Raw genomic sequence first — 12,240 nt, 5'->3', positions numbered from 1 at the left:
GGAGGGATTGGGGTCAGCAGCCGACGGATTAGATGTTTTTTCTTGGCACAGGGTTAATTTGGATTTAACAAGTAGCATCTGGCTGATTTACAAGATTAACGTCTGTTTGTGTCTGTACAGTTCAATAAATCCAATAAACCTAGAAACAGCTGGAGAACTTCCAATGTGCAGAGCTGGTGGGGGTTCCATGAGTTAAACTGAATGAGGTCGTGCTTCATTTCTCACAACAAACTATGAACAAATGTTTGTTCAGCTTAAACCTCCAGGTGGAGGTGGAAATATTTAATGTTTTTTATATTTAAACCTGTGGTGGGCTCATTTTCCTAAAAGTAATTCAACACAAATAAAATGTAAATAATTTAATAACGCTGAAACGCTGTCTCCAAAAACCTGACAGCTCCCATGAGAATGGATCTGGATCCTCGTCGGAAACAGGAGCTGCTTTCAGATGGTTTCAGATGAGCTGTTGTTAAAAAACATGCTACTGGACACAACAGTCATAAACATTTACATACTGCACAGTGACAGCACAGGTCACAGGAAAGTGACCAAACTAGCACAATTATGAGGAACCTGCTCCTTTTTAAAGTAAACTTTATATTTTTACTTAATTATAATCAAATAAATGAATAACCATTACTTTGTATACGGAAGTTTTTTTTTTACTTTTGGTACTTTAAGTTGGATGTTTTTGTACTTTTATCAGATCAGAATGTTTACTTACAACAGAATATTTCTACTCTGTAGTATTGAGTACTTCTTTCACCACTGTGTACATGTCTCCAGCAGAGGGAGCCATTTGGTTTCACACCTGTCATCAAACACCTGTAACTGAAGGAAATATGAAATCACTGAATGCATCTTACAACACGGACGGTTTTACACAAAGCTCTCGATCAGAACCCAACCAGGAGAATCTGTGCCGGAAGGACGAGGCTGAACAAACAATGTGCAGACTAGATTTATATCATTGGTGAGAACTGCTTTACATGTACAGAATACACACAGGTACATACAACATGTAGGAGGGGGCGGGGCCTCTCACCTGTCTGACAGGTAAAGTCACAGCCAGGACTTTTTTTAACTGTAATTTTGAGAACTGTTTGAAAAATGTCCACTACTTTCAGTTCAGCCTATAAACCTTGTTTCCTTCCCTACCTCCTTGTTTCCTTCCCTACCTCCTCGTCTTGTATGGACTGTGATTTAATGCTCTTTCATCTATCAGGACTAGACAAGAATGAACAGGACCTCAGAATCAAATAACACCAGACGGAAACTGAGGAATTTCAATCATGACTTAGAATCCAAACGTCACTGATTTTCATGTGACATTTTCTCTTCTTCTTCTTCTTATTTCCTGCAGCACGGCGAATGGTCCGATTCTGAGCTGCAGACTTAATGAAAAAGAAGAACATCATGAGTTACAGCAGGAGATGCTGTTGATTCTTGTGTATTCCTGATTGAGAACTGAAGTATCATCATGTATGAATTCATATAATTCATGTACCATTTCCATGAAGTTTTCTCTTTTACATTGAACAGAAACAGAAGTTTAGAGGTGAAGAAAAAAAAGGTGAATTGACAAAAAATGACTGAAGTCTGGTGTCATGTTAACACACACACACACACCTCTTTAAAATCCAACCACATCTGTCATAGTTAGCAGAACCTGTTTATGAAGTCAAAGTCGGCCATGAACCCGCGTGTCTGTGCAAAGTGAGGTGGAGAGTTTCTAGTGCACATGTACAGTGACCTCCAAACATGCAGCAGAGCGAGATCAGGCTGAATCTGAAGTGAAGCACTTTCTACTGTGCAGGAAGAACAGTCTCAGCAAGTAAAACGTGGCTTTAGGATTCCGATCAGGATCAGGTTTAGATAAGGATTAGACTGAGGAGCCAGGATCCTGTCACTGAATGTCCTCAGCATGTGCAGATGATAGATAGAAAGATGCAGATGTCTTTAACCTGCAGAAGCACAGGAAGTGAAACCTTCAGGACCTTTTCCCCTCTGGAAGCTGTGGAAAAAGAACACGATGAGATTTAAAGACGAACACGGTGAACACGTTACGGACTTCACATCCCTTCACATCCCTCTTACTGGTTAAATGTGTCGTTTGCACTTGATTTGCTCCTGTGAGTGATTCCAGGCTACGAATGGTGATGATTGCTGACAGGTGACTTTTTCTTTTGCTCTGATAGTTATAAAACACAGTCGTGCTCAGATTGATGCAACAGATTTCTCGTTGTAAACAGAACCTGCTCTTTTACTCGTTGTTTCAGACACACCTGAAGGGACCTGGAGGTACCGACCTGCCCTCTTCCACGTCCTCAGCCTCTGGGCAGGAAGCGCAGGTTGATTGGTTTTGAGGGGATGAGGAGGATTCGAGTTTTGGGCTCCACAGTTGGTGCACCGTCTTCAGGCTGGACCTCATAGTGCTGCATCAGCTGCAGGGACACAAACTCATTAGTTCTTTCTTTTATTGTTGGTCTTAAAGCTGTGAAGAGATTTAAGGGAAACTTGATGGAAGTGATGAAGGATTCTTTGAAGTATTATTGTCAATAAAGCTGTAGAAATGTCCTGACCCGTGGGAAAACATAAAGACAGTCAGTTCTAAATGTGCTGCTTGTTGTTATCAGTGTCAAAAGATAAAACTAGATGATAAGCTCGGTCTGTCTCCAGTCACACACCCTGGAGAGAGCGAAGTGCATCTCCATCTCCGCCACCCTCTTGCCAACGCAGGCCCGCACCCCGACACCAAACGGGATGAAGCTGTAAGGGTGGTGCTGGTAGAAACCAGGCGAGGCCTTGCTGCAGCCGCTGTCGGTGTCTTCAGCACGCAGCCACCGCTCCGGCATGAAACGCTGTGCGTGGACAAACTGGGCCTCGTCGTGACAGACGGTGTAGTGGCACAGGTGGAACAGAGTCTGGAAGCCAAGAGGAGCAATTGTATTTACTTACAGATCAACACTGATTATTTCTATTCTACCTGAAACGGTGCAGTGTGAGTTAAAGAGCACTTGGAGGCGTCTAATCCTGCTCTCCCACCTTCTTCGGGAACAAGTAGTTGTCCACAATCACCTCATTCTCTGAGACGAATCTTCCGTTTCCAGGCACCACAGGATACAGGCTACAAACAAACACACGAAGAACAAACCGGTTCCAAGTCAGAGAAAATCGTGACCTGGAGACACGTTTATCTGTTCCTGTTCCTCCTCCATCAGCAAACATGTTCCCTCATATCAATAAATGATGAAGCTACTAACCTGAGCTGCGCTGCCAAAAACAGGTCGGGACACGTCACCAGATCAGGTGAAGTAATACTACTACTAATACTACTAATACTACTCCTACTGACAAAAGTCCTGCCTGAACTGAATGAGTATGAGTTGGCAGTTGTAGTTACTTTGATTTACACACAAAACATGTGATCAGCTTATAAACTATAAAGTATTCAAGTATTATTATTAAGTATTATATTAAATGCAAGTATTACTGCATATCACTCCCAACGGTTTCCAGGCAGCTTCTCCTCTTTGAATACTATATCCAGGTACGAATACCTTTGTACTGACTCAGGCAGTACTTTTACTCTGTGGTATTCTGTACTAAAGGATCTAAATCCTTCTTCCCTCTGACATCAACTGTGTAGAACCAGCTCACTGTGAGCTACAGTCTTTCTTCTTCCATCACGGGACAAATCCAACTCAGCAGCATGAGTTTAATATGCAGGAGGTGCGGGAACCACTGGAAGCAGGTCCAGGTCCAGATCAGGTAACAAGTGGAGCTCCACTTTACTTTGTGTTCCACGAGACGATCAACAGTTCTGAGGTCTGCTGGTTGAATGTTAACCCAACGACACGCTGACTTGACACGAACCTAAGCCGCTCCTGCCCCCTGCTCCCCCCTCCACACACACTTCGAGGAGTGAGTTGCTCACAAGCTGCTGGATTTTTCTTCTGATCCCCTATTAGTTGATTTTTCTCTTCTATTACTTTCACCTGTTTTTCTCACCACCTGTGCACCAGCCAACCTTCGTAAGCTGCGCTGACTCAGCACCTCCTCACCTCTTTGTTAGTCTTGTAGCCCGTTTGTCTTTCGTTTCTTGATTCTCTGTTGTACCTTCGTCCCAGTTCTTTTCTGTTTTACTCTGTAACCGTCTCACGTTTCCTGTTATGTTCTTTTGCTACCCTGTGGTTTGATCTTCTGTTGCTTCTTTGTCCCGGTTTCCTCCATGTTTTTGGTTTTTACTTTGTCTTTTGCCACGTTCCTGTTCTATTAAAACCTTTTTTATAATGATTATGAGGTTATGATTACTGCTCCAATACTAAAGGGACCCTTGTCTGTTCTCCAGCTGCAGATGATTCTGCTCTTTATCATGAGGAGCTGACATTATCTCTTAGCAAGAGTTATTATGCTCATAATCACTTAATCACATTTTACAGGGGAACCATTGAGAGCATCCTGAGCGGCTGCATCACTGCCTGGTTTGGGAACTGCACCGTTTCGGATCGCAAGGCCCTACAACGGATAGTGAGGACAGCTGAAAAGATCATTGGAGTCTCTCTCCCCTCCATCACGGACATTTACACAACACGCTGCATCCGCAAGGCTACCTGCATTGTGGACGACCCCACACACCCCTCACACCCAATCTTCACACTTCTGCCATCAGGGAAGAGGTTCCGGAGCATTCGGGCCCTCACAACCAGACTTTTGAACAGTTTCTTCCCCCAAGCCATCAGGCTCCTCAACACACACACAACAAACTGAACTGAGCACACACACTCGCTAGATTTGACATGTTTCCATCTTTCAGATGTAAATTGTATTCATTTCCGCTACTGGTCGCTGCTGTTTTGTGTTTGTGTGTGCTCCTATAGATGGACAGCGTGTGAAATGATGAGAGTAAATGTTGTGGTTAAAGCTGGTGTCAAATATTGATGCACAGTCAAAACCTGTGGTGTCTAGATACACAGAAGCCACCCTCATGTGTCAGTACTGTGTGATGCACAGGGTTTGACTAACAAAACTTCCTAAATGTAGATACTAGTCTTTAAGACCGTTCTCGTGTAGAGTGGGTACGGAGGGAACACAGCTGCTACAAACAAGCCTGAAAATCTGAACAAGTGTTTTCACCCTCAAGTTGGGTGACATCTTTAACGAGAGAACAGCAGAGAAACTGCTTTATTAAGACGTGCAGTTGAATTAAAGCTCTAAAACTTGGACATTTTGTGGATATAAAGAGACGCAGTGCGCTCTGCAGCTGCTCGTTTCTATCTGATAAATGCCCACATGCTGAACAAGTAACCACAGCTTGACACAGCACAAGCTGCTGCATACTGACGACAAACCACCAACCATCAATACTTCTTCAGTATTAAACTAATTTGTCAGAACATCCAATGACACATAGCAAAAATTAACTGTTAATAGCTGTTAATATTTGTCAGCGGGTTGGGGTAACCGGCTAAAAACTAGACCCAAGCTGCAGACCACAGTGTTAACTCCTCAAATATTCGACTTCCTGTTTCTTGTAAAAGTTAAGGTCTGAGAAAAATGAGTAATTGGATATAGAGAGTTTCACTGCTTTATTTCTTCACATTTGAAAACCTAAGTATGACAAACAAGCTATTAGCAGCTGCTTTTTAGTTTTGTAAATGAATGTACTCTAAATCAGAGTGGTTCTGGAGCCATTTTCCAACCCGATGATTCTCAGGCAAGTTATGAAGTGTGTTCGTTGAGGCAGCCCCTTCCAGGAACTCACAGGAATGCAAGTACTGCAAGTGTTGGTGTTGGCACAGATCCGTGTTTTACACCCCCAGAAACAGGAAATGGACCAGAAGACCACAGAAGAAGAAGTGTTTGATACAAACTGCAGATGAAAGAAAGCATTCAAGCTCCAAAACAAAAGAGCTCGGTGTGAGTGATACTGCAGTGACTGATCAGACTGAGTTAAACACAACATTCGGATCCATCTCAGCCTGCTGACGACCTTTAACCACCAAGTTCCCGAAGGTGAGTAACAGCTGAGTCAAGCTGCTGCCTGCCCTCAGGTAACCTGGGCTAAATACTACAAGCTGAACTATGGCACAAGTCTGTTCACACAACAGAATAAAAGTCTCTTCACTTCATGTGAATTGAATTATCACTCAAACAGTCGTGTTTGGATGTGAGTGGACTAGAGAAAGCTGTGGCTACTTGGATTGTACTTTATTTAATTTATTCGTATTTTAATGTGTAAAATAAAAATGTATTGCTAAATAAATAAATCAAATCAAATAAATAAATCATTACAATAAAATGCAGGTAAATCAAATTTCAATTAAATTAAAACTCAATTACAAATTTGAATAACAAACAATAATGCCCTCCTTATAGTTCCCAATAAGGGGTCAAGCATCAACTCTGAGGAGTTTCAAAACTTTTTAAAATAGCAAAACAAAAAAAACAAACCCCCAAAAAAACAACATGCTTGTACCACGCACATAAATCTTCAATTTTCTTGTCTGAGTAATTATCACAATCCTCTGGATAATATTAGACCATCTAGTCCGTTCCTGGATAATAGTAGACAATGATTTGTTCTCACCGTAACGTTTCCTTAACGACGGCCTTCAGGTAGGGCATCCGGCTCAGGTCGTCTGTGGTCGGTACGCGTCTGTCTGGACACACAGAGTTCACCTCCCTGTACAGACGGTCCTGGACTCTGGGGTCCCGCGCTAAATGGTACAAAGTCCATGACAAGGTGTTGGACGTCTGACACCAGGCGGGAGAAGAAGGAAGAAGACATGAGAGAACTGCTACTGAACTTCAAACCACTGAAGAACAAGAACAAGAACACGGGAAACAACTGAAAACACATGATAACTGACAAAATACTGCAGCTTTCACAAACACTTAGATTCCTTCAGTAAGTGTCCTTTGGAATTTATGGATTTATACTCATATAAACACACATAAAGTCCAGATTCAAATCACTGTCACAGTTCGTACCTCAGGGCTCCTGGGATTTCACTGGACTAGCAGAAACAGGATGTGTTCATCAAAGTTATGTCCTATATCCTTTGTGGTAAGAGCCAGTAAGAGTAGAAGAACTCGTCAAAGCTTGTGACCGGATTAAGAGGGATCTTATGGAATAGAACCGAATTAGTTTGAGTGTTGGAGGAAGATTTTCTAACACCATCAAAGCCGTGGACAAAGCCCAGTGTAAATCATTTTAGGACTGGTTGGTTCTCACTCCATTCAGGCTGAAGCAGGGAGACATGTTCTCTTCTACTTTACGTAAATTAGAGTAGAGCTGCTGACGATAAGTTCCTCAGTATTCAGTTTTATGCCGATGAGACAGAGAGTCTGAACTTGGTGGGTTCGTGGTCTAGAACAGTAACAGTGAACTCACACTCATTTTTGTGGAAATGTTGGTGAGCTTGACAACTTCTGGTGTAAGACAGAAAATAAAAAACTAAACCTTTATTTGCATTTGGTCTGTAGGAACTGGATGAAACAGACAAACTTGACCTTTGTGTGACTTAACTCCACAAATGAAAACCTCTACATCTGTTCTTGAAAATCAAAACACACTGCTAGAAGGAGTTCCACTCGACCTTAACACGGACCTCTGTGTTCTTTTAATCCTTTTATCGTACACTGAGATTTTTGGGTCAGTATGTGTGATTAAAGCCTCAGCTCATGTTACTGCTGTTGTCACCCACAGATCTTCAGATTACACAAAGCTCCAGCTCACGGCTACAACAGCACCAACAACAAGCCTCGGCCTCACCTGGGAATGCAGCCACACAGGTTTAATGTCGGTCGTACGTGCTACAAAACCAGCTGTGGACTTGCTGTTTTTATTATTTGCTGATTTTAAATCCATAAAGCCAAACTGAGCTAATTAGCAGCAGAACACTGTTCCCATCTCCGAACAGTCCCATCTGCTGCAGCTTCTGAAGGTCGTGTGTGTTTTTACAACCAGACATCAGTACAGTACTTTAGTAACTTGGAAACTGTTTTAGAAACTCAGACTGTTCAGCTGTCGCTGTGAAATCCTTCAATTATTGTGTTTTATGAAGCAACATAAAATGGAAATACTCAAGTAAAGAACAAGTAACTAAATGTACTTTTCATCCCTGGTTTTGTGTAGATGTTTGTTAAGGTAATTGCTTTGTCCCCAATCCATTTGTTTTATTTCACAGTTTTGACAAATCTACAACGTAGAAGAGATATATACAACTGATAAATAGTTGTGTCTTAACCTTTGACTAATTCTCTGCATCATGTCAGTGTCGCGAGACACAGTATAGCTCCAGTCGAGGCCGAGCCCACGTCCTCGCCTTTAAGTCAGAGTGTAACATGATTCCTCTGTAGTTTTCAAGCAACCACTTTATATTCTGTGCTTAGTCTTAATAGACTAATCTGCACTTCTGTTAGTAGTTCAAATGTTTTCCTACTCAACAAACTATGAGGTTTAAAATCTGTGCTGGGGTTCTGTGTCTCTGTAGCTGTGACCATTACCTGCCTTCATACATTTACACAATCTCTGCTGGACTGAGCCACATCGACACGTCAGGTACGAAACTCTTCCCAAAGTTGGAATTTAGCTGAAACTAACACGAGTCACGGGGTGGGTTTGCTGTGATCCACTGTTCAGAGAGGTGCAGTAAGGGGGGGACTCCTTCGAAGCTCAAAGTTCCTCCCTGTTGTCTTGGGGAGGAACTCATGACTGCACACAGGGCAGAACCATTTCCTTCAGTGTACGCTATATGATAAGAGAGGAAGCACTGCACTGGTCAAATGTCGCATATTCAGCCATGTTGGCAAACTGCCGCTGTTTGAAATACAGGAAGTGGTTTGAGAGGTTTGGATGTTTAATTTTCCTCAATCATGAGAATCTCTTCAAACCAAAATCCAGCTTCTCTTTAAAGAATCGAACTGAAATTCTTTATAGCTGCCTTCAAAGTCTGCAGGTGAGTGACTGATATTACATCCTAATCCTCAAATGATACTTTGAGAATCAAAACCACAGATGTAAAAACATTCAAATGATGCACAAAACATTTTCATTAAACTAAAATTCGAAGCACTGAGGCATAGTTTCCTGTTCAAAAAGCAAATAGTGTCACATGAGATAAAACCAGCCCTGACAACTGCAGGCAAAAAAGAAAACCATGGCACTAAACCAGGACCCACTTCCCCCTCCTTACCGTGTCGACTCCCCCCAGCAGCAGCTCAGTGATGGTGATGTAGACCTCAGCTCTGCTCAGTTTGTCTGACGACAACAGGTAAGTCAGATACATGCCCTCTGCCGGCTCACCACGGTGCACCTGGGCCTCGATTTCAGCCATCCTCCTGTCAATGAGGACTTTAGCTGCCAACCAGACACACAAGCCAAAAAATATGGATCCAAACATTCACATAATTTCACAAACTCCAATTTGCAAGAATGGTTGTTGGTGGTTTGTTTTGCTGTCTACCAATATCATAGAGCTCATCCCAAGCCTGAACAAAGCGCCTCCAGAAGGGGAGGATGCTGCGAGTCCAGCGTGGAAAGAGGATCACCATGTCAGAAAGTGTCAGCATATTGTTGACAGCTGCAATGAAGCACAGTGTTTGTTGGGGAATTTCCTCCTGAAGGCAACCAAGCCTGGTCTCAAACAAGATGGACGAGATACCTACAGGGGGGTAAATGACAGGACAAAGGTCAAAAGGGTCAAAACCTTTCTTCATACTGTCCCCCTGTGGTTTCACTGCACTTTTTACCCTCAAAGCCGAACTTATAGAGCTCAGCTGGCAGATTTGACACTGTGGCTCGGTCCTGACTGCGACTGTGGAGGAGCTCAATGCGTTGCAGAAGATCGCCAACCACCTGGTTAATGATGGGGGCGTAACCCAACACCTCTCTTTGCTTCAGCATCTTGGGATTCAGGGCGCTGCGGATCCGGTGCCACTCTGGTCCTGTACTAGTGATGAGAAGAGGTTTTTGTTCTTAAGTTAACAGATTTAATGGGACCCGTAGTGGAGCCCTGGGGAACTCCTTCAGAAGGGTCTTATAAAATCAGATTTTAAAAACATTAACCTTTCATTTAGACTTCCATGTAAAAAGTAGGACTTTTAAGGTTTTATGGTCGTGTTAACTTTTGTTCTTTAAAACATTCGAGGTTATTACTAATCCAATTTGTTGGATCACTAATAATAATCCACTCACTCCACATGCAGACCGTAGGCCTGTCCTCTCAGGTCCCTGTACTCCTTCCAGTGCGGCAGCTCAGCTCGGACTGGGTAGCGACCCTCCTGCTGGATCACCTGAGCTATGAGCTCTGCAGACGCCACATTGATGACGTCGAATGGGCCGAATCTGGAGCGCCAGATGGGCCCATAGAGACTCTTCTGCAGACCCTAGTGTGTAAAAGTGCAAATTGAGAATTTACATAATCAGAGTTATATATATATATATATATATATATATATATATATATATATATATATATATATATATATATATATATATGTATATGTATATCCAGGTCCTAACCGTATCAGCTTCACTCTTCCAACTACAACATTCAAATACTGTTCATAAGAACACAATAACATTTCACACTGCAGTAATATTCTGTAATACACATGATTCTGGAAGGGACATTATGATAACTGTGAAAATGATACTCACATAAATCTTATTTTGAATGTATGACTTTGTATTTATACAAGCATGTATTTATTCCTACTTTCTCTTGCTGTGCATGATTAATGACACTATCCAGCATGATCTGTCCCTATTAGTAAGTTATTACCAACACAGATAAATACGACCCTGGGCACTGAGAAGTCGACAATCTTTTTTATTACGTACAGCTTTTGCAAATATTTCAGATGTTTAAGCTGCTGTGTCCTGTCTGTGTCCTGTCTGTGTCCTGTCTGTACAGGTCAGTCATCAGACTCCCAGCTTTGTCTGCAGATTCAAGTTTATTCTGAGCTGGAGATAAAAAACATTTCTACATATTTTATCAAGAATTACTGAGATTCAATAAAGAGTAAATCATCTTCTGTTAAAACCTGTCTCTTTTTTCATAACTTAATTGTCTTTGAACCCTAAGTCAGTGATAGTTAGACCAGTTTTAGATGAGAACAGCTCTACACCAGCTTGGTTTTAGTCTGTACCTGCAGTAAGTGGCTGTTCTCTGCGTATCCTTTAACAAACAACCAGTACAGGGTGGTGGAGAAACTCGGCCCCGGCAGCTCATCCTTGCTCTTCAGCTTCCCCGTCGCTGTAGTCTGGATGTTCAGGTTTCTGACCGAGACCCCAGCGGAGGTTCCGGGCCAGGCCTCCGACAGAGACCGAGCGCAGAGCGCGGACAGGCGGGGAGACCGGGCCGCAGCCACCGGGAAGCTCATGATGGATCCGTGCGCCGAGTTTCGCAGCTGCAGCCTTTATGTGGAGTCTCTGCAGGACGCTGACGAACTCCGGGGCCGGGTTCCGTTCACACCCACCGTGATGTGAACATACTGTGACCTTAGATTAGAGCTCAGCACCGTAAAGTGAGTTAAAAACAACTTCTGAACCACACAGAGGAAGAAGAGCATCTCCACCAACATTTGGAAATGAAGCAGGAAGAGAAACGAGCTTTTTATCGCTGAAGCAAATACGGCGGAATGTCCCTTTAACTTTTTAAACTCACTAATGCGCATGTGTGGGAGAAACCCACGGGACATGTCTGTGAGGGATCGTGGCTTCGGTTTGTTTTGGAGGTCTTCTCCGGAAGTGGATCATGGACTACCTCACCACCGCCCACAGTACGTCCGGCTGCAGAACTGTGTGTCTGACACTGTGGTCTGTAGCACAGGTGCTCCACAGGGGACAGTTCTGTCTCCATTCCTCTTCACCCTGTACACCTCAGACTTCAGGTACAACTCAGAGTCCTGTCATCTTCAGAAGTTCCCTGATGACTCTGCAGTTGTAGGATGTATTAAGGGTGGAGATGTCACAGAGTACCGTGGAATGGTGGACAGTTGTTGTTGACTGGTGTGGACTCAACCATCTGCAACTGAACATCAACAAAACAAAGGAGCTGGTGATGGACTTCAGGAAATCTGGGAGTCCTGTCATCCCACTCTCTATACAGGGGGAGGAGGTGGAGGTCGTGTCCGAGTACAAATACCTGGGAGTGTACTTGGACAACAAACTGGACTGGACTAAGAACTCAGCAGCACTGATTAGGAGGGCTGGCTCTGTTCTGGGGGTGG

General features: G+C 43.2%; 1 protein-coding gene and 1 long non-coding RNA gene across 7 annotated transcripts; one reads left to right on the top strand and one right to left on the bottom strand.

Moving 5' to 3' along the window:
- Nucleotides 1-943: 943 nt before the first annotated feature.
- On the bottom strand, nucleotides 944-11,724 carry si:ch211-113j14.1 (cytochrome P450 27C1). 6 transcript variants are annotated; one of them, XR_003298899.1, is made up of 10 exons: nucleotides 11,158-11,723; nucleotides 10,202-10,392; nucleotides 9,757-9,956; nucleotides 9,471-9,668; nucleotides 9,201-9,364; nucleotides 6,590-6,756; nucleotides 3,046-3,127; nucleotides 2,688-2,924; nucleotides 1,630-2,444; nucleotides 944-1,394 (listed from the first exon to the last, which is right to left on the bottom strand). XR_003298899.1 is itself a non-coding variant. In XM_026362061.1 (10 exons), exons 1-9 carry the CDS (start codon nucleotides 11,389-11,391, stop codon nucleotides 2,328-2,330), a joined length of 1,590 nt encoding a protein of 529 aa, XP_026217846.1. In that variant the 5' UTR covers nucleotides 11,392-11,723; the 3' UTR covers nucleotides 944-2,191; nucleotides 2,286-2,327. The 6 variants fall into 6 exon arrangements, 4 of the variants coding, with proteins under 4 accessions (XP_026217846.1, XP_026217847.1, XP_026217845.1 ...); XR_003298898.1 differs by having other exon boundaries at nucleotides 944-2,014; nucleotides 2,098-2,444; XM_026362061.1 differs by having other exon boundaries at nucleotides 944-2,191; nucleotides 2,286-2,444.
- Nucleotides 4,816-8,116, top strand: LOC113163442. Its single transcript, XR_003298900.1, has 2 exons — nucleotides 4,816-6,015; nucleotides 7,712-8,116. It is a non-coding gene; the product is annotated as an uncharacterized LOC113163442 (long non-coding RNA).
- Nucleotides 11,725-12,240: the final 516 nt, after the last annotated feature.

This window comes from Anabas testudineus, chromosome 2 (assembly GCF_900324465.2).
Source record: "Anabas testudineus chromosome 2, fAnaTes1.2, whole genome shotgun sequence".
Taxonomy (NCBI): domain Eukaryota; kingdom Metazoa; phylum Chordata; class Actinopteri; order Anabantiformes; family Anabantidae; genus Anabas; species Anabas testudineus.
Note: the sequence above shows the minus strand (reverse complement) of the source record. Positions and strands in the feature narration are given on the sequence as shown.